Source organism: Thermobia domestica, chromosome 16, assembly GCF_964235325.1.
Source record: "Thermobia domestica chromosome 16, izTheDome1.hap1.1, whole genome shotgun sequence".
NCBI classification, from domain to species: domain Eukaryota; kingdom Metazoa; phylum Arthropoda; class Insecta; order Zygentoma; family Lepismatidae; genus Thermobia; species Thermobia domestica.
In genome coordinates, this window is record NC_137469.1 from 5,632,622 (window position 1) to 5,655,128 (window position 22,507).

Consider the following 22,507-nt stretch of genomic DNA (forward strand, 5'->3'; position numbering starts at 1 on the left):
ACTAATTATCGCTCGTATTTGAGAAGAGACAGTAATTGGTACTTAAACATAGTTGGCACTGACGACAGAACAAAAAAAAAAAAAAAAGTTTAATGTACGTGCATTGGGCTGAAACGGAGTCTTTTAAATCATTTTAAATGATCAAGACATTTCCCACACGCATAAACTAAAAAAGAACTTGAGATAATTGTATATATATAAAGCAATAACCCCCACTCTTTATGTTCCTGTTTCTTAAATACATATGTAAATAAATTCCTTACGTATGTGACGTTTGTAGTATTTGGTAACAGTGACTGAAATACGAAAGAACCCAAGTGTCGAGCATGAAACCGTTTCGAATCGAAATTTCACGCCGCACATCCCGTCAGGCGCCGAAACAAGTCACAGCGGAACAGCCAGAAATTATGGTTGCTTTATACGTATATATACATACGTCTGTACAGGAACAAGACAACATGGTCTAGTTGGAATCCACATAAAAGTTTGTGTACCATACATATAACAAGACACATGCCTAGTAAGTATATTTTTGCTGTGTGTATTTTTTAGCGAGTTTTGATCCTCAGGAACCAGAAGAGATGTGGTAGACTAAATTTTTTACACATAAAAAGATGTTTAAAAATCTAATTAGGGTACTGAGGTAAAAAAAAATGACAACCAAATGAGTTGGGTTGGGAATTGGGGAAGACAGGGACCGAAATATGAAACGACTGGAAATTTGAAGGAACCGTGAAACAGCGTGACTAAAGTGAAACAAGCGAACTTCTCGTCACAATTAATCAAGTCATTTACTTAAGAAGATGACTGGCGTCTCCAGAGATTTTTTTCGCTGTTGAAAAGGGTAATGATTAAGAGAAATAATAAACTTCCGGAAAGTAACTGAAAGTTTATAAGCGAGATATAGTCCCATTCAAAAATTCACTAGCCATTTTTCAAGAGATATTTCTTTCTACCGTACTGAGAATTTTAAAATGATCAGCCTAAGATGAACGAAGATAAACTAAAGACATACACAGAGTGATCCAAAAGTCTGAACCGCACCATTTATAAAGGTAACCAAGAAAGTTCTGCCTCTTTTTTACCTACCACCTTCGAACATCGATATTTCACTAAGATGACCTGGAAGATCAAAAGTAGTACCCACCAGCATCGACGACTTTCTGCCAACGTTCTGGATGGCCATGGATTCTATCGGGTGGGCTGTGAAGCGAAGAAGGTATCAAGTGCATTTTGCACCTCTACTAGGGATTTGAACTGGCGTCCTCTAAAGTGATTGTCCAAGGAATGAAATAGATGATAATTGGACGGTGCAATGTCCGGGGAGTATGGTGGATGCATTAATAATTCCCATCCAAGGCGTAGAATGGTGTCGCTGGTCATCCTAGCAATGTGGGGCTTAGCGTTGTCCTGTAACAGGAGGACCCCTTTGCGAATCAGAAGTGTTGACTTCAGAATTTTGATTTTTTTAAAACAAGGCTCAACTGCTGACAGAACTCAGTTGCATTGATGCTCTGACTAGCTGGTAGCAGTTCCCGATGCACGATGCCACGAGCTGTCCACCAAACACACAGGAGGATCTTCTTCTGGTACAGTGCTGGTTTCGGCTGTTTTGGAACCCGTTCATAGAATGCTAAACAATGATGACGGCGCCATGGAGCTTAGTACAAGACTCACTTCTCATTATATGTTAACATCCTGTACAGAAATAGCTCCTTTCTTAGACGAGAAGTAAAGAAACACAGGTGTCTGCTCGCGTTGCCTTCTAGCCCGGAGTCAAATCGTGTGGGCTTGTAGTGTTTCCCACCGACCCAAATTGTAGTGCTTCCCAAGTTGATGGAGGTGCTGTCGAATGGTTTCTCCACTCACACTGAATTGTAGTCCCAGTTAGAGACCTGCACGGGCCGAATTTTTCGGCCCGAGCCTAATCCGGCCCGAACGTACCTAGGCCCGGCCCAGCCCGGGCCCAAAAAGTTTTGGAGATTTTCGGCCCGAGCCCGGCCCGGCCCGATAAGTTTTTTAAAAAATTAGCTCGAGTCCCAATCTTTCTCAAAATTTAGTACTAAATTTGACCTAACCCTCAGAAACATTTTCTAAACTCTGGTTCACAACCTGACGCTTGCCTCCCGAATGGTACCATTGCCTCCTAGAACTTTGCCTGTCATCGAGAGAACAAAAACTCCATTCTCTGTAACAAAAATCTAACTTAATTGATTTTTACTATAAAGTGAAGATGGCAATATTGTTTAGCGACAGGCAAAACATTCCCACCCCTTCTTGTTATATTTTGAGTTCAGTGAAGGTCAAGGTCAGAGCTCAATTTACCGCATAATGAGTGCAGTGAAAGGGGAGCCTCTATAGTGAAAGGGGAGCCGCTAAGCAACACAAACTGTAAATAGTTTTTGCATCCTTTGTAACATTTTTCACGGACACACTTCTTCAACGTTTGGCTTTATTCCAATTATCGTTTAACGAAAGTCAATAATTATTAAAGAATTGCAATTGATCGGCCCAGCCCGTCCCGACCTGAAGAGAAATCAGTGTCGGCTAGCCCAAGCCCGGCCCGGCCCCAAGAAATAACAGTGTCGGCCCGCCCAAGCCCGGCCCGGCCCAAAGAAATAGCAGAGTCGGCCCGCCCAAGCCCGGCCCGCGGGCCGGGTCGGGCTTCGGGCATCGGGCCAGGCCCGGCCCGTGCAGGTCTCTAGTCCCAGTAGCTCACATGTCTGGCCACTGTTCGCCTCAATTGCTGCCTGGAGATCATTATTTTGCACACTTGTTTTTGTCTTCCGGCACATCTTTATTTTGAACATGTGATAGTCTTCTGGCACGTGGTGCGTCTTCGAGTGTTTTGTCACCGTCCTTAAACTTGTTAAACCAGAGCTGCAGTGTCCGCATAGCCACGACACCCTTACGAAAGACCTGGCATATCTTCCGCCCCACTGCAGCGGCGTTTGATTCCAGTTTGAACTCATACAACATATACGCCCTTATGACGCTGTGTGGAGGTCCCATGCACACTCTGTCCTTACGCAAGTTCACGGTATAACTGAACTGCCTTTAATATATTCACACCAACAAGTGACCTTCGCCTTATCTCCATTCGCATTCAATTCACGGTGTTAGGGTTAATTGAACGCAGACCTCCACAAAAAGCCACAGAACTTTCTTGGCTATCTTTATAATTGCAATATGACTATTAACATCATACGTTTGAAGTACATATTATTGACAGTTTGTGGTGTAAAAGATATTGAATATTGTCATGTGATGTTCGAGACTTGTTTGCATCTTATATTGGAGATAAGTATTCACCCTTATGTTCAAAGATAAAGTTTATCGTCATCTTTTGTTGGAAGTAGATTCTTTTGACTAGGGATGGTCAGAACCGGTTCCTGGTGGAACCGGTTTTCGGGTCTGAACAGATCCGGTTCTAGAAGATCCGGTTCCGGAACCGGTTTTTCGGATCCAGGTCTAGAACCGGTTCTTCGGATCCAGGTCTGGAACCGGTTCCGCTGGAACCGAAACTTTGTGACCATCCCTACGCTAAACCCGAGCTGCTGGCAAGCTGTGAACTGTATGCTAGATGAAATGGTGGAAGCGACAGGTAGGCGCCCAGGCGGCGGCAGCTTGTCTCATTTGGCTAAATAAACTGGGTAACTGGCAAACTCATTGATTAAACAGGCAAACTGGCCAACTCATTTGGTTAAACACCCACTGGTGGACCAAATTTGTTTCTGGGGGCACAAGCGGGTCTGGGCGGGGAGGGCACAAGCACATGGACCTCTTTGCATTATTTTTGAAGGTGAACTTTATGCCTCCTTTACGTGTATTTGGGGGCTTTCGGATCCAGGTCTGGAACCGGTTCCTAAGATCCGGTTCTGGAACCGGGTTTTCAGATCCAGATATTTAATCGGTTCCTAAGATCCGGTTCTGGAACCGGGTTTTCGGATCCAGGTCTGGAACTGGTTCCAGAACCGGTTCTGAAAACCGAATATCCGAGAACCGGAACTTTGTGGCCATCCCTACTTTTGACATCCTGTGTTAGTAATAAAGATTGTTGGTATCTTGTGTTGGAGGTAAAGATTATTAAGAACTTGTATTGATGAGGAAATCATTTCTGTGACGACCATAAACACTTAACTTTGCCACCATGAATACATAGAGTTTGGATTATCATCATTATTGTCGTCATCATATATGTTCTGCCATTATTGGCAGGTCACTTGCCATAACTGAGAAGTTTCCATGCTCTACGCTTCTCTAACGTCTTGCTCTAATCTCTTCGTTGTTACGTACGATTTTTCTGTTTTCATATCGTCCATTAATTGTAGCATTCTTCGTCCATTCCTCTCTTTCCTGACGTATGGTAAGATAGCCCCCCCCCTCCACTTGAGAAAATTGAAACAATGACTAGGTCATTCGTTTGCACTACGTTTGTACCGTTTGTATCGAAAATATTTTCATTTGTACCATTTTCCTTATAGGATTACTTGAGATATCAACTGGGGGGGGGACTATCTTGGCGCTAAGATAGCCCCCCGTATCACAGCACAAAAAATTGAAATACACCATTCGAAAGCAAATCGTTTGTTCCGTTTGTACCGAAAAATTTTTGTTTGTACCCTGATAGTTTTCGACAAAGGGAGGAGCTATATTGGCGCCTAGATAGCCCCTCCCCAGTTGACCTCTCAAGTAACCGTATAAGGAAAATGGTACAAACTAAAATATTTTCGGTAAAAACGGTACAAACGTAGTACAAACGAATGACCTAGTCATTGTTTCAATTTTCTCAAGTGGGGGGGGGATATCTTGCCATATGTCTTTCCTGTCACCATACCCTCTAGCGCACCCGTTATGAGCACTCTTGTAGTAGAACCGTAGGTTCTTGAAGGATTTAAAGAAAGTACGTAGGATCTTTTCGCGGCAAATCCCAGATAGAGAAAGCCGTATTTATTGTTGAAAAAATAAAAGTATTAATTACAAGATTCACATATCCAAGATTTCATAGAATAAAATAATGATATATATATATAGTAAAAGATTATATCTTGAAGTGATGTTTTGAAGTATGTTAAGATTTAGAATTTCCAAAAAGACTTCAGGACGAAGAGTTAAATTTCTAGTTGAATTAATCGAAAGAATTAAGACTAAGCAGCCAGCCAGTAAGAACCGTAGTTCTTAAAATATAAGTATATGCTCTGGGTGGATGAGAAAAAGAGTCTTCTTCGGATGAATTCTCGCGGTAGTTACGCGTCTATGATTTTAACACTGAATAATCTATCTGTGAATTTTCACAGTTTATATATTTAACATTAATCTTGTTGTTCTCGCCTTTTGGTGTTAAGAGATTTCAAAAAGGAAACATTTAATCTCTCATGTGAGTGTCTTATCATTGAACTTCAAAACATCACGTACACATAGTCATAGTCATCCATTTGTTCATACATTAATAATACTTCTGGAACCAAGTATTGACTTTGAGTACATAAGATAGTTAACAGAACAGAAAAACAAAACTTTGAAGCTGACAAATTATCGATGTTAACTTAAGAAGTCATGATCATGTGCCTTAAGTAAACAAAAACGGCAACTAGAGAATTATCTACAAAAAGCAAACACAACGTGGATAGCTGAAAGATTATCTATAGCAGTTTAGTTCGAAGTCAACCTCAAGCAATGATTTCATCTTTAAGTCTTATCAGTTTAAAACCAAAAGTTCATTCTTTTAGAATCACTTAAATGAAAAGAAAAATATACTTGCAATTATATCAGAAACTAAAATATACAATATTAAAAGAAAAAAAAATAAAAATATACTCCTGGTACAGCCATATATTACACTTCCCCCCTTATCGAAAACAAAATTTTATATCGTAAAATTTTGTTTTAAGTTACTCTCTGCTTATCTAATTTTGTTTCTAGGACTTGGTACTTTTCTGTTCGTGAGAGGAATTTCTTCTGATTCTGTTACCTCCAATGAATTTGCTATTTTACTCATTATAACCACCTTATCAGCAACATCGTCTCGTTGTTGAATCTTATTTACAATAGTTGGCTTAAAACATATCTGTCTGCAACATGCATCATCTTTGTACCATTTGTAAAATAACTTCAAACATCCGCATCTTTTACAGCAACAACATATTACAATAATAATAACTATTGCAGCACAGACATACGCAATAATAGATAAATTTGATACAGTATTAGTATGATTAAGTTTCCATTCTTCTTCAGATATTTGCTGCTGAATTTCATCAACCTTGTGACTTGCATATTTCAAGTCTTGGACAGTATTAATTACATGTTTCAAAGGCAAATCTATGGTTATATCTGAAAATGGAACTTTCTCACCCAATACTTCACAACAATCTAAAGAGAGGTTAAATTGAGGAATTACATCTTTGTGGGAAACATTAACTGACAGAATACTTTGGGATTGGATTAAAGTACGAATACCATATGCTTTACAACCATTGTCTAAGTGAATTTTGCCAGATCCTTTCAAATTGACATCATAAGGTTCTTGTGATTTACAAACAATTGTTAGTTTTTCATTTTCTGGAGCGATATACAACCAATTATTATTACCTATAGGAACTAGCATTAGTTCTGTTAACTGTACAATTCTTTGATTGCAATCATCAGGTATATTTCGAACATATTGAAGCAGTTTAGCTTCACAATCTTCATGCAAATGTGTCGAAAGAATAGGGAAGTCTTGTTTACAAATAAACCAATCATCTCTTAAAATTTTCCATTTTTGAAACTCTAGTTCACTTATTTTAAAATAGTGTTGTTTCGTGCTATCCATAAGTAACATTTCCTTTTCTGGCTGAATAAAAATGTATTTATCAGTTTCGTCTACTTTAAATGGAAATGGCATTACCTTATAAGTGAAATATTTCATATTTTCCGTGAGGGGTAATCGAATGACATAACCTAATATACCATCATTAATAAAGACATCTAAAGAAAGAAGTTTCAAAAGTAAATACCCATATGAAACGCTAAGGGGAATGGGTAATGATACACCATTATTTAAGTCAACTTGACTAATTTTAAAATGTTGAAGTATCTGAAATGGGGTTATTATGTGTGGTTGTAATATTCCATGTTGAGCATTTAGGATAGCTCGTAGGACTATATCATACTGTGCTTTCAGATCTCTACACAATTGATCTAATTTTTGAATGTGATCATTTAAGGCTACCTTTAGTTTTAAATTTAGAAATTCTTTATTTAACTGAGAAGCACGTTTATTCAGCTCATTCTTTAATAGTTCTATATTTTTACTTAATAACTCTTCATTATTTTCTACAGCATATAAAGTATTATTAATTGAATGTAATGTCGATTTGACCACTACCATTTGTTCTTTGCTCAGCTTCAGAAAATCTTTCTGATCAGTTACTAATTTATGAATCTGCTGTGTGTAATAATCAGCATCATGACTATCCAAAGTCCCAAATAGTACCTTTGAAATTTCACCTACAAAATTGAATATTCCTCGTTTATTTCTATGAGAGTCACTGGTGACTTTTGTAGTTTGATCTATGATTTTACGTAACTCTTGAATTCCTTGTAGTTTTTGAAGAATTTGATTCCCATTTATGTTATCACAACTTGTTTTGTTAGCTTGTACCATATTTAAATTACATATGTGTTTTGTGACAGAAAAATACTTATTAATTACATTATAATTAAAATCTAACATAGACAGATTCACAAACACAACCAGTCGCCATTCTACATTGTATATTTGTGTGAAACCCAAATTATTATAATATAGTCCAGGTGAATCATGGAATTTTTCCACTTCAACGCCAAGGAAAGCAAATCCCAACGGGAGAGAAATAGCCAAAAGCAGAAAGAGTAAGTGAACCATACCTGAAAGAGGTATGTTATGATATTAGAACTTCTCAATAGTATAGTTTTAGTCTATTCGCATGCACAGTTGTTACCTTTCCTCCTCTTTTAATCTGACAATTTACACCTTTTGTGTTAATGACTGTATAGGGACCTACCCAATAAGAAGTTAGTTTTTTCGAATGTCCACGACGTACGGATTCATCAAAAAGTAAAACTTCATCACCAGGTTTGAAAAGAAATTCATTGCTATCTTGATCATAATATTCTTTGTTCTTTTCCTTGGATATCTGCAACTTTAATTTGGCTAGTTGATGAATTTCTTGCAGTTTCTGCTTTAACTCTTTGACATAGTCGTCGTAGTTATACAGAGGTTCAAGGGGTTTCTTTTGGAGAATGCCTGGAATATTAGCTTTCTTACCAAACAACAACTCATGAGGTTGAAAATTTGTACTTGTGTGAGGAGTTGTGTTATATACAAAAAGAGCATAAGGAATATAGGTGTCCCAATCTCTTTGGTTTTCAGACACAAAATGTCGTAAAAATTCTTTCAGTGAACGATGAAAACGTTCTAGACTACCGTTTGATTGTGGGTGATAGCTAGAGGTATTTATCTTTTCAATTTGCAAAATTTTACATACTCTTTTCATGATATCTGACATGAAATTACTCCCTTGGTCTGTAAGAATTATCTGTGGAATACCGTATTTTAAAACTATATTTTCTACGAAAGCTCTGGCTATTGTATCGGCATCTTGTTGGGGTAGAGGGACTGCAAATGTATATTTCGAAAGTTCTTCTTGGACTGTTAACAAATACTTGTTACCTTTGTCTGTTGTTGTTAGGGGCCCTACAACGTCTAAACATACCTTTTCTAAAGTGGTACTAGGTGTAGTTGTAATTTCGAGAGGCATTTTTTACTTTGGAACAAATTTTGTTTCGTTGACAACTGTCACAGACCCGAATGAATTGTTCTATATCTTCTCTTAACTTTGGCCAAAGAGATATTTCTAAACCATTTAATTTCATGTATTCTTTTACTTTTTCGTACGTACGACAAACACCTTGATGGCCTCCTATTGCAATTTCGTGAAATTCTTTTAATATGTGTCTTTTGGTATCTTCGTCTAAAAGATTTCTATCTGCTACATCTGCTTCTAATGCATACATTCTACTTAGAGCATCTGCATTTGTATTCCTTTTCCCTTGTTCGTAAACGATTTCATAATCTAGCTCTTCTAATTGAATTCTCCATCTAATTAATCTAGAGGTGGGATCCTTTACCGAAAAAACCCAAGTAAGTGGTTTACAATCCGTGACAAATGTTACTTTTCTGCCTAGAATGTAAGGTTTGTAAATTTTGGAAGCCCAAATTATCGCAAGTAATTCCTTTTCAGTTGCACTGTACCGAGTTTCCGGTTGATTCAATTTTCTACTTGAGTAAGCAATAGGTTTATCTTTTCCTATTTCACCTTGACTTAAAATAGCTCCAATGGCGTTGAGGCTAGCATCTGTGGTTACTATGAACGGTTTTGAAAAATCTGGGTATTCTAAAACAGGAGCTTGAGTTAGTTTTTTCTTTCAAAGTTTCAAAAGCAAGTTGGTGATTAGCAGACCATTGAAATTCTGCGTCTTGTTTTAGGAGAGAGGTTAGAGAATATGCGATTTTGGCGTAATCTGGAATATGTCTTCTATAGTATCCTGTCAAGCCTAAAAATCCTTTTACTTGTTTCTTATCCTTGGGGACTGGAAATTCCATGACTTTTGAGATAAGCCGGGGATCTGGCTTCACTCCGTCAGCTGTAATGACATGGCCTAAATAAACTACTTCTGGTCTAAAGAATTCTGATTTGTCTGGTTGTAATTGCAAATTATTTTCTCTAAATCTTTGAAAAATCTCTCGGAGTTGTTTTTCATGTTTTTCTAGCGTGTCAGAATATATTACGCAATCATCCAAAAAAATGAAACATGAAGTACCTTGTAATCCTGATAAAACTGTATTCATGAAATATTGAAATGACGATGGCGCGTTTTTTAGCCCAAAAGGCATTCTAAGATAATGAAAATGACCTTTGTCTGTTGAAAAGGCAGTTTTCGGTCTGTCTTCTTCCTTAATTAACACCTGGTGATAACCAGACGCAAGGTCTAAAGTGCTGAAGTGTTTGGCTTTTCCTAAGCGGTCCAAAATGTCTACAATGTTTGGGAGCGGAAAACAATACCCAATAGTCAAATTATTTAAATTTCGAAAATCAATTACCACACGATATTTCTTTTTCCCGGAAGCATCCATCTTTTTTGGAATAACTAACATGGGAGAATTGAAAGGACTCGTAGAAGGGGTAATGATTTCATTTTCTAACATTTGTTCTACTTGTTTGTTGACTTCTTCGCGATAAATTTCTGGCAATCGGTAATTCTTTTGGTTTACGATACTACCTTGAAATTCTGGTTTGAACGGAATAGAGTGTTCAATAGCTGCTGTTGCAGTAAGTTTATCTCCAGGGAGATAAAATATATCATTATAGTCTATACAGAGCTGCCAAATTATTTCTTTCCCTTTTGAATCTAAATGTTCTAGTCTGACAAGAGATTTTAGTAGTTCTAATCTTTCACTAATACTACTATTGTTACTATTGTTTTTATCCTGTTCTATGTGAGCAACTAAAGTTTCGTCGACTTCCACAAATTCTTCTAATTCGACTGGAGCAATTTCAAAATCCTTTTCTTCGTCATTTATATTCATTACACAACTAATGCATTTATTATCTTTGGCTACAGTGAGGCTCTCCGCAAGAAAAATCCCTTCTCCTAAGGATTGTTTTGAAACTATCCCTACACCATTATTCTTTGCTGGAATTTCAACTAATAGTTGACAGCGACCTGGAATAGTATATTTCGTACTACTTGTTTCAAATGATATGATGCATTCGTGTTTCTCTAAGAAATCTCTACTTATTATTCCTGAATAGGAGCTAGGTAATAATTTATCTACTACATGGAACAAAGCCGGAATAGATTTCTTATCAATTTCTAAATTTAAAGTTAAAGAACCACATGAAAATAAAGGGGAACCTGATATACCCTTGATTTTCGTAACTTTACTATGATCAATTTTATTCACTAATTCAGGAGACAGAATGTCTTTATGAATGCATGTAATGTCTGATCCTGTATCTATCAAAAAATGTTTAGTACTTGGTCCTAATTCTTTTATTTGTACTTTAAGACTACCTGGAGGTTTTTCTTTACAGCCCTTTTTCAGAGGAGGAAAGTAAACAGACTGCTGATTTACTCCCGTCGACCGTTTCCCGCATTCATTTTGATACACTTATTTTGATTCATACTTTTCTCTGTACCTTGTCCCTGTCTTCCTTCAGAAAGACACTTCGACCCACAGCTGTGGCCGGAAAAACAATACTCGTACTTACTAGTAGAGTCTTCATGCATCTCCTGTGCATGGCAACACATATGGGATCCCTCTAAACTTTGGTTAGCACTATACCGCACATTTTTATTTTGTGTGCCTTTACTATGTTTTAGTCTACAATTGGCCTCAATGTGCCCAGGCTTCTTGCAAAAATAACAAGAAATGTTTTTCTTAAATTTCCTACTACCTTGTGATTGTGAGTTCTTCCCTTTCTCAGTTCTATCCTTATTAGACAATTGGTTAGATTCCTGTTCCAAACAAATTTCTACAGCCCCACCAAAATTCAAAGTGTCACTGTCTTTACTGCGAGCTATCATTTGAATTTTGTCGTCTGAAAGACCTTGTATGAAAGATGCTTTAGCTAAATGCTGAATTAGCTCTACGGCTCCTGGAACATGGTTTTGATGTAATATTCTTACCGCTGCTTCTTTTAATTGACTCTGCAGGGAATCGATGCGCGAACCCCAATCTGCGATACTCTCTGTTTTGTTCTGCCTGGCGCTAAACAATGAACAAGCGTAAAAATCGATAGTTCTCCTAATCGAATAATTTTCTTGTAAGACTTCTTTTACTTCGGCCCAAGTTCCAGTGGCACTTCTAACTAACAACTTTGACTTTGCGTCACCAATAATACGTGCTTTCACAAATTTCAATAACTTACTATGTTGGGACGGTTGAACTAGAGAAAAAGCTGCATCGCAGTTATCTATAAACTCAGGAAGAGCACGTTTGTCTCCATTGAATGGGTTATGTATTAACTTTAAAGCTTCCGAAATGGAACAATAATCTGTTTCAGAATCGGCGTTACTGTTTGTTTGCGAATGTGCCATGTTTTACAGAAGTTTATGTAGTTATCAATTTACCTTACTAATCCTACAGACAAAAGTATTATTTAGCTTAAGATAACCTTATAATCCTTTCGGACACTCCCTTCTATCGAAGAACGTACAAAAGCGCGTGTACTGAAGTGGGTTTCCTTCTTCGTAAAGAACGCGTATTAATATTCTTTTGTCCTACTCTTAATAACTTGTATTTCTGGCCACGGAAAAACAGTTATTCACACTTGAATTCTTCCAACTGAATCTCACAAGAAACCTAAGAAATTGTTTTGTACTCACTGTTTGTTGTGGAACTGTAAGTCCTGGGTAGATTGCCGCTAAGCGTGCTGAAACAGATGCTGGTCTCCGCTGAGAGATGAAATCTAGTTGTCCTGGGTACCCTTTGTTAGTTCTCTCCGCTGCAAAACCGGGGTCTTGATTGTCTTCCTGTATACTGGCAACAAACTGTCACATGGGGTGTTCACAAAATGTCTCTGCTTGGCAGGATTCGGTTCTTGCTGTCCCTCAGGTTGCGCCTGCAACCTGGCACTCCGTAGTAAGGAAATTGAAACTTCACACTTCGAAAAATTGTTAAAATGTTGGCTGCTATTTTTCTTCGTCCTGGCTTACATAGCCACCCAGATGCATATATATAATGAAAACCCGTAGTTTTCTTTTTCTTTTGAAGAAAGACTCAATTTCAAAAAATTGCAGAGACTGAGATTTACTGCTCTCAGTTCCGCCAAAAATTTTTTGAAGTTTCCTGGTATAATGGGTTAGTTTGAGATCGAACTCAGGTCGATGTGTTACGGCTCCGCGAATCCCACCGCTGCCACCAATTTATCTGTAGTAGAACCGTAGGTTCTTGAAGGATTTAAAGAAAGTACGTAGGATCTTTTCGCGGCAAATCCCAGATAGAGAAAGCCGTATTTATTGTTGAAAAAATAAAAGTATTAATTACAAGATTCACATATCCAAGATTTCATAGAATAAAATAATGATATATATATATAGTAAAAGATTATATCTTGAAGTGATGTTTTGAAGTATGTTAAGATTTAGAATTTCCAAAAAGACTTCAGGACGAAGAGTTAAATTTCTAGTTGAATTAATCGAAAGAATTAAGACTAAGCAGCCAGCCAGTAAGAACCGTAGTTCTTAAAATATAAGTATATGCTCTGGGTGGATGAGAAAAAGAGTCTTCTTCGGATGAATTCTCGCGGTAGTTACGCGTCTATGATTTTAACACTGAATAATCTATCTGTGAATTTTCACAGTTTATATATTTAACATTAATCTTGTTGTTCTCGCCTTTTGGTGTTAAGAGATTTCAAAAAGGAAACATTTAATCTCTCATGTGAGTGTCTTATCATTGAACTTCAAAACATCACGTACACATAGTCATAGTCATCCATTTGTTCATACATTAATAATACTTCTGGAACCAAGTATTGACTTTGAGTACATAAGATAGTTAACAGAACAGAAAAACAAAACTTTGAAGCTGACAAATTATCGATGTTAACTTAAGAAGTCATGATCATGTGCCTTAAGTAAACAAAAACGGCAACTAGAGAATTATCTACAAAAAGCAAACACAACGTGGATAGCTGAAAGATTATCTATAGCAGTTTAGTTCGAAGTCAACCTCAAGCAATGATTTCATCTTTAAGTCTTATCAGTTTAAAACCAAAAGTTCATTCTTTTAGAATCACTTAAATGAAAAGAAAAATATACTTGCAATTATATCAGAAACTAAAATATACAATATTAAAAGAAAAAAAAATAAAAATATACTCCTGGTACAGCCATATATTACACTCTGAGCAGAATATGGAACAACTAAGCACATTAAAATTTAGGAAACAACATATAGGAATTCTAGCATGCATAGTGTATAATTATCGCAAGTGCGATTAGTGCTCTTAGTATTGGAGTTCTAATTATGTTGAGACCAGAATTTTCGAATTCGACCCAGCATCATTGAGAGTTTTTTTTTTAATGAACAGGTAGCTGTGTCACATGTACACGAAGTAAAGGAGATTTGTTTGTAAGGAATGATATGTTATCAACCGAAAATGGTAGTAGATTTGTATCACTTCCGGTTTCAGTAGGAAAGACTAGGATATTTCTGGAACGCTTAATTGATTGCACAAAACCACTTTCTCCCTACATGTTAGTGTTTTTGTTCTATAGTGATCAAGGATAAAACCGGAAATTGTTGATTTCAATCACTTCCGGTAAATGGATCAGAACCATCAACGAGGTCCGATTCTCTACATCCTGGCCAAAATTAGGCCTAATAGTGACCCATCAACCAGTTCTTGATATTTCTTGTCTCCTGGACGGAGAAATAGACGTACAAAAATGAAATATTTAAGTTTAACGTCCCACTATTATTCCCTTTAGACTAAGGTGACGATTGATTAAGGCAAGTGAATCATAATGGAAGAATTGGTGGAATGATAATGTCGGAGAAAACGCAAGTACCCCGAGAAAACCCACTGACACAACGTTATCCACCAATAAACTTACTTGGCTAGGGACCCTACACATCAGAAATAAGCGCTTTACCACTGAGCCATCGTGGCCCCTAGAACAATTTTGGCCTGTTGTACATATATAAAAGAAACTTTCGTAAATTAAAACTCCTTAAAAAGTAGCGATTTCCAGTTTGGAGAGAGAAAAGTTGCAGCCAACAGAAGAATATGTACTCATCAGACAGTAGCGTACCAAGGAATTTATTTCGGGGGGGGGGTTCAAACTAAATATGAAGCTATTTTATATTAAAATTGCTAAAATTGCCCCTAAAATTAGGCAAAATTTTTAAAAAGTCGAAATTTCGGGGGGGGTCCGGACCCCCGTGTCCCCCCCCTTCCGTACGTCCCTCAGACATCGTCTAGATAAGTGGTTTTCAACCTTTTATAGCTGTCGGCACACTTTAGTAAACGTTTAGGACATTGCGATAAATTTGTTTGATACTTTATTATTATTATTATTATTATTATTATTATTATTATTATTATTATTATTATTAATAATAATAATAATAATAATAATAATAATAATAATCTATTATAATAGTGAAACCAATTAGTTTTTATACTTACTCTGTATAGCACTGAGCGTTAGTGCTACCGCTGGAAGTATTGATTGGTACAGCCTGTCTCGATTTTAACTAATTGTTGTTAAGTTCTTAATGAATTTTAAATTATATAATTTCGTGACACACCTTAAGGGACTGTCGCGAAACATTCGTTGATAATCATTGGTAGACTGACACAGCCCTTTGGTATGATTAGGGATGCGCTCGAGACGAGTCGAGACAGGATTTTGCTGTCAAAATTCGAGTCGAGATACGGCTCTTCCAATAGAGAAATATACATTTTTCGAGTCGAGACATCACTTTTACAGCACATTTTCGACACGAGACAGCCACAAATCTTGTCTCGTGCGCATCCCTAGGTATGATGCTGTAAGGCAACTTTTTTTTTTTTTTTAATCATCTCGTTTCTTTGTTAGTTGAGGGTTGTTTGATCTTATGTATAAATTTAGTTAAACCTTTTAATAAACTGTGATGGCCCCGCTTAACGTAGTCGATAATACCCTGGCCTTTAGTACGAGCACTTCCGGGTTCGATTCATGGTCCGATAGGTGCTTTTATAAAAAGTCTTTTTGCGCCAGCTATCCTGAATGAGGCTTTCTTGGATTTTCATCATTCACACCAGGCAAATGCCGGGAAGGTACCTAACTTATAGGTCACAGGCCGCTTCTTTCCTTCACTAGGTAGTGTGATCGCAGAGGAACGTCGTCTCTTATACGTGGCGGACTTAAAAACACCATAGATGCCCGAAAGCCTAGATCCTAATTTCTAACAAGTTGTGCAACTGAAGAGAGGTATTTTTTTTTCTCATGCAAGTCCATTCAAATCATGGATTTGGTATGGAATGAAATTAAGATTATAGTTTAAAGTCTGACACTTGGTTCCTTTGGGTTAAGAGTCTTCATCCCAGCGAAATTAAAATTCCGCTAATTTTACAGAAATTATGTGATATCTTCAAATAGATAAAAGATAATCGAAATGTGGAACAACAGCGCCCTAGACAATATTATTTTACATGAGATACCGTTATCACGACTCACTTATCTGCTTTCGATTTCGAGCCATTTTGAAAATCGGCATTATTTACGCGTTTCTAAACAGATGAAAACGGAAAGCCACTAGGTGACTTGTGATAACGGTACCTCACGCAAAATAATATTGTCTAGGGCGCTCTTGTTCCATATTTCAATTATCTTTTATCTATTTGAAGATATCACATACTTTCTGTAAAATTAGCGGAATTTTAATTTCGCCGGGATGAAGACTCTTAAAGGATACGGATGATTAATACAAGTGAATGATTGTAAAATAATTTCTGTTATGGAAATATGGAGGAGGGGAAACGAGAGAAATTCTACAAAACCCACGGACACGATGTTGTCCACCACAAATTTACTTGGCCTAGGGTTGAACCAGAACTCCTCGCACTAGAGATGAACACTGTACTCTACCAGTTAGTTACTGTGACCTCCTAGATAGATTCGAGTTTCAGGTTTTTAACGTTCTCTTTATAAATCATGATTGTGTATCATAGTTCTTAAAATGCTCAACAGTTTTGTAGAATTGGTGTATATACAGTAGACTACCGAGCATCCGGCTCGCGACTATCCGGTCTAGTTACTTTTATCGTAATTAAATAAGGAATTCAAGGCGTTGCATTGGCAACATTGCCAAGGCATTGGAAACAGGCGTCTGTTACGATCAAGGATCTTATAAAATATAGGATCTGCCCTTACAACAAAATTTTGAAGCCATACGTCACAGTTTCGCCACCCCTACTCTGCCCACTCTGCCCAATAGGATCGCAATGTTTTGAGCCAACAATCATGGCGGAAACGAAAGTAGCCAATTAGACGATGCAAGAAACGAGAGTAGCCAATCAGACTTGGCGATGCTCGGTTGTTTTTGGACTTCATTGATATAATAGGATGAAGATACATATGGGCAGATCCTCTATTTTATAACATCCTTGGTTACGATCCTCCTACGTGTCGTGTGCAAAATACAAGTTGTGACAGGAAAAGAGCAGCGTTCTTCTCCTTGTTCATTGTTTCGTCAGTGTAGGACCTCACTACGGACAGACCTCACTACAGTACACTTGCCACTGTTTCTGATTATAACTGTACAGTACGTACAGTACTGTATTCGTGAATTGCTTTTGGGGTATGCATAATGTTCATTAAGAAATTAGTTCATAAACTCCAGTCTATCCGGCATTTTTGTTATCCGGCCTGCCACATTAGGCCGTATACTCTGTAGTCTACTGTATATGAAAAAACATAATCTTCCTTCATTCTTGTATTTTTTTTTTGAAAAAAAAAGAAAAACAAAAAAGTGGCGACTCGCAGTCGGCTAACACGGAAACACTCATCAAGTTGCCCTTTTCTGAATTGACCACTGGTCAGCAGGTGGTGTAGGAAAGGATGGCATAGCTGATATAGTCTCCAACCTCTTAAACACCTGATAAACATCGCGAAAAGAACTTATCTTTATACCACTACACCATTCATTATATGCTACGAAATGACTTTGACTTCGAAGCATTATCTGTCAGAAACAAAACGAAAAGAATTTAGTCTGGATGTTGGGGGGGGGGATCTAAAAACAATGGATTTACTTACTTTCTAAGACAGCCTGCGACAATGATTTGTCAGTGGTTCCCAAACAGACCCACCCACGGCGCTGGTCTTTCACCGTAAAATATTTATCTCGTCTTCTCAGTCATCGTAAAATCTCTCCTAAAACCTCGTCCAAATTCTTTTCATGATAAATCTACTACAACAAAATAGACACAGATTCACAATCCTTAAAAAAAAAAAAAAAAAAAAAAAAAAGTCCGTGGGAATGGGTTAGATATTCCTAGAAGTGTCTTGCAAAAACCATGTCATGTTTTCAAGATAATGGAAAATGAAGAAAGGTTATTCTAACTATGTACATATTAATAAGGGCATACAGTATCTTTTACATTTCTGTAAATCAGGGATAAGGGCGCCGATTTCTCTGTAAATTTGGGGGGCCCATTCAGATGCAGAAGGTATTTTTATGAAGATTTAAAGACAAATTGCACTCAAATTATGCCAAGTATTATATACTCATAAATAAAATAGGGGGCCCACATGAGCTTTGGGGCGCAGGCCCCCTCGTCCTCCAGGATCAGCGCCCTTGATCAGAGACGCACCCAGAAATTCTTGTTGAAAAGGGTTCAAAACTACAATCCATACGTCCAGTGGCGTATTTAGGGGGGGCTTCCGGGCTTAAGCCCCCCCGAAATCTTACTTACTATAGTAAAGTACGTGAAATGTCTTGCTAAGTTTTCACATTTTCAGGCAAAGCCCCCTCGAAAGTTAGCAAAGCCCTCCCCGAAACAAAATCGTAAATACGCCACTGCATACGTCTATGAAGTATTGAACGGGTATTGTTCTGTAGCCGAAAAGATGAAAAGTATTCTAATTGTAAAATACTTCCATCTATACATTGAGAAAAAAAATGTTCTTTGTTTTTTATAAGAGAAAGAGTACAGATGAAGTATAAGATCAAATTTTTATGTTACATCAATTATTCCCCTGTTAAACAAGTATAATTTAATTGGGAAAGTATATAAATTTATGTTGAGTCAAAAAGTTGTGAGGCAGTAGCGTAGGGAAGGGGGGCAGAGGGGACGGCCCCTCCAAAGTGGTCCGACAATGTACTTTGGTAATTTGATATTTGTATTTTTTTATTTATATATTTTTATGTTTATATATTTTTTGTTTGTAATTGTTCTATATGTTCCTATAACAGCACTTGTCTCCCCCCAAACACACATCCTGGCTACGCTACTGTGTGTGTGGGGGGTGGTCCAGGCCCGGTGGATGCGCCGGTGCTGTGAATACATGACAGTATGTGAGGACAGCATGGAATGGATCCTTTCTTTATAACTTTTGAAATAAAGCCAAGGTGTTACAGTTTAGCTTTGGTATCACTAGTCAACCTTACACTGCAAAAGCAATCACAAAATAGTTACACTACTAAAAGTGTCGGTTCTTCGAACAGTTAGAAAAGGTTAAGAGGCCTCACCCCGGCGAAATTAAAATACCGCTTATTTTACAGTAATTATGTGATATCTTCAAATAGATCAAAAAGATAATTGAAATGTGAAACAAGAGCACCCTAGATAATATTATTTTGCGTGATGTACCGTTATCACAAGTCACCTAGTGGCTTTCTGTTTTCAGCCGTTTAGAAACGTGAAAATAAATCCCGATTTTCAAAATGGCTGGAAATCGAAAGCAGATAAGTGAGTCGTGATAACGGTATCTCATGTAAAATGATATTGTCTAGGACGCTCTTGCTCCACATTTCGTTTATCTTTTATCTATTTGAAGATATCACACAACTACTGTAAAATTAGCGGTATTTTAATTTCGTCGGGATGAGGCCTCTTATTGAATCTGAAAGCAGAAGTCTCAATATTACTGAAATTGCCCTCTTCCATTCTCTAAAAGAAGAATTTTCTGAAAACACAGCAAACGTGTTCGCTCCTTTTTAATCATGAGTATTTATATGTATCAAGAGTACTTTTGATATAGTATATGTACAATAGGCCCGCGTAGCTTAGTTGCTAACGCACTCGTCCTTGATGCGAGCTGTCTAGGGTTTGATTCCCGTTGGAGACACTCAGTCGAAAAAGGTGTAGCAGGTTTTTCACGCCCGTCATCCTGAATGAGGTTTTTCCTGGGTTTCCCTCATTCATACAAGGCAAATGCCGGGATGGTACCTAACATAAGAATTCCAGGTCGCTTTCTTCCTTCCCCTTTCTCGGATAGTGTGATCGCCGCGGGACGTCACCCCTCATATATGACTAGTAAACAGAGCCATCGATGCAGACAGCCCAGAAATATTAAATCCTAACCCAACTTAAACAAATTCTCACATTTGGCATTTTCTGAATAAAAAATCAGTAATTTTAAGAGTAAATATTTCAAAACTCGTATTATCTTATTGTTAATCAGTAGTTTAAACACCGAATTTTACACTTCCAGCTTAAGCTAATACTGACGTTGGGCCTTTTCTGAATAAATAGTACGAAATTTTCACATTAAAGAAATTGCTCCATTTTCTTTCCTTTAGGTGCGGCCATTTTCAAACATACTAAAACATGTGTTCATTTTCTTCTAGCCCTTCGAGCGGCGAGTTAAGTACCCATCAGCCGCTGCGAGAGGCGGTAATTTTAAATCTCCAAAAGAGCAATGTTTTTACAATGTCATAAAATTAAACATACCTTAAAAAACATTTGTTCAATTACAAAGAAATTTTCAGAACTTGTAAACGAAACTTCACACTACACAAAAATGTATAAATAATGGCATTTATATTATTATTATTATTATTAATAATACTAATACTAATACTAATACTAATAATAATAATAATAATAATAATAATAATAATAATAATAATAATAATAATAATAATAATAATAATAATAAGACCTTACATGTTGTGCTTACAAAGTCCTTTTCCTGATCTGTGTTCTTGTTACTTTAGAAGTCCTACTTTCAGTGGTAGAGCTTGGAAAATCAACATATGGTAGCACATTGCAGTCTGCTCTTGAGTCATATGCATTTTCGTTTATGTGGGAAAACAACAGACGGAAGAATATTCATCATTTCGTAGTTCTACACATGACTACGTATACGTGTACGTCAACTGTAGAAGCACTATGAGGGTCCGCTCACTCTTACGTCGAACTGACTTGAAGAGTTAATGGGGAATTTATATAACGATTTTCATCCTCCTAACTTCAGATACACTATGTCTGGTAGAAAAAATGCACCCCACTTTACCCCTCACCCGTTAGGATATATATTTCTATAAATCTTTCCTTATCCGTTACTTTTGTGAAAAAAATAGTTTTCTGTTCAATTTTCACGTTGTAACTATCATAGTATAGCCTGGACAATCATAAACGAGTCACCTCTATTCTTTTATATAATAGTATACATCGAGAAGATGGAAGTTTCCACCATCTTATCCTGGTTAATTTGAACTCTAAACACAGTGGTGGATCTAGAAAGTAAAAACTGGGGACAACCAGAATCCAGACTATGATAGGTATCATCATGAGTTTACGATATACTTTCAAAAATATATAAATAATAGCTTAAATTACTTTAGTGATTCAAAAAACTGGGGGCCCAAGTTCCTTCCGGCCCTGCTCTAGAACCGGCACTGCCTAACCAATACGAGTAATTATTAAGACGCAAAAGAAACTCAATTTATCTATTTATTTATTTAGTTATGATAGTTAGAAAACAGATTTTCCTCCTTTTCTTTTCCTTAAGAAGCCCCATTACGGCGACATTAAAATACCGGTTATATTATAGTAATTGTGTGATATATTGAAACACATAAAAGATAATCGAAAAGTGGAACAAGAGCTCGCTAGACAATACTACTACACATGAGATACTGTTATCGCGACTCACTTATCTGCTTTCGATTTCCAGCCATTTTGAAAATCGGCATTTATTTTCGCATTTATAAATGGCTGCAAACGTAAAGCTACTAGGTGACTCGTGATAACGGTACCTCATGCAAAATAATATTGTCTAGCGCGCTCCTGTTCCACATTTTGATTATCTTCCTTTTATTTGAAGATATCACATAGTTGCTGTAAAATTAGCGGTATTTTAATTTCGCAGTGATTAGACTTCAGCCTCAATCACTGGTAGTGATTTTTGCCTGAAAGACAGTATATGATATTTACTCTTAACAGAAATTGGATAGTTCTTTCATACTGATATTCATCCTGAAACATATCTTTACAAATGAGGTAGACTCACGTTTTATTTTTGATCTATTGAATAGCAAACAATGGGAATGGGGTTGATTGAGAAGCCTTAAATATAATATGTGCCATATTGGATCTTTTTTTAAAGATTTCTCTTTATGAAAGTTAATTTTCATGGGTTTTACGACTTTCTTACCCTTAATCTATTTCAGTCCCAAATCCAGGACTTAATTCTTAAGTCTTAGGACACGAAGGTTCAGTGGTAGAGCTATTATCTCTTATGCATAGGGTCCTTAGTTCGATCCCTCATCAAGTAAGTATGTGGTGGACAACATCGTGCTCGTGGTTTCTCTCGGGGTACTATTGTTTCTCCTATCTTCTCATTCCACCAATTCTTCCATTATCATTCACTTGCCTTAATCATCGCCTCCCTTAGCCTAAAGGGAATAATCGTGGGACGTTAAACTGAAAGATTTCATTTCATTTCTTAAGTGTGAAAGAAAACAATGTACCAAATT

The 22,507-nt window shown here is 37.1% G+C and overlaps 1 protein-coding gene across 1 annotated transcript; it reads right to left on the reverse strand.

The window, feature by feature from the left end:
• Positions 1–5,902: 5,902 nt before the first annotated feature.
• Positions 5,903–12,812, reverse strand: LOC145673352 (uncharacterized). The gene is made up of 2 exons (XM_081742983.1): positions 12,415–12,812; positions 5,903–7,890 (listed from the first exon to the last, which is right to left on the reverse strand). The coding sequence occupies exon 2, from the start codon at positions 7,886–7,888 to the stop codon at positions 5,903–5,905; it is 1,986 nt and encodes a 661-aa protein (XP_081599109.1). The 5' UTR covers positions 7,889–7,890; positions 12,415–12,812.
• Positions 12,813–22,507: the final 9,695 nt, after the last annotated feature.

Excerpts from the sequence above, each read along its gene's own strand:
- LOC145673352 (XM_081742983.1), bottom strand. The coding sequence starts at position 7,888 with ATGGTTCACTTACTCTTTCTGCTTTTGGCTATTTCTCTCCCGTTGGGA.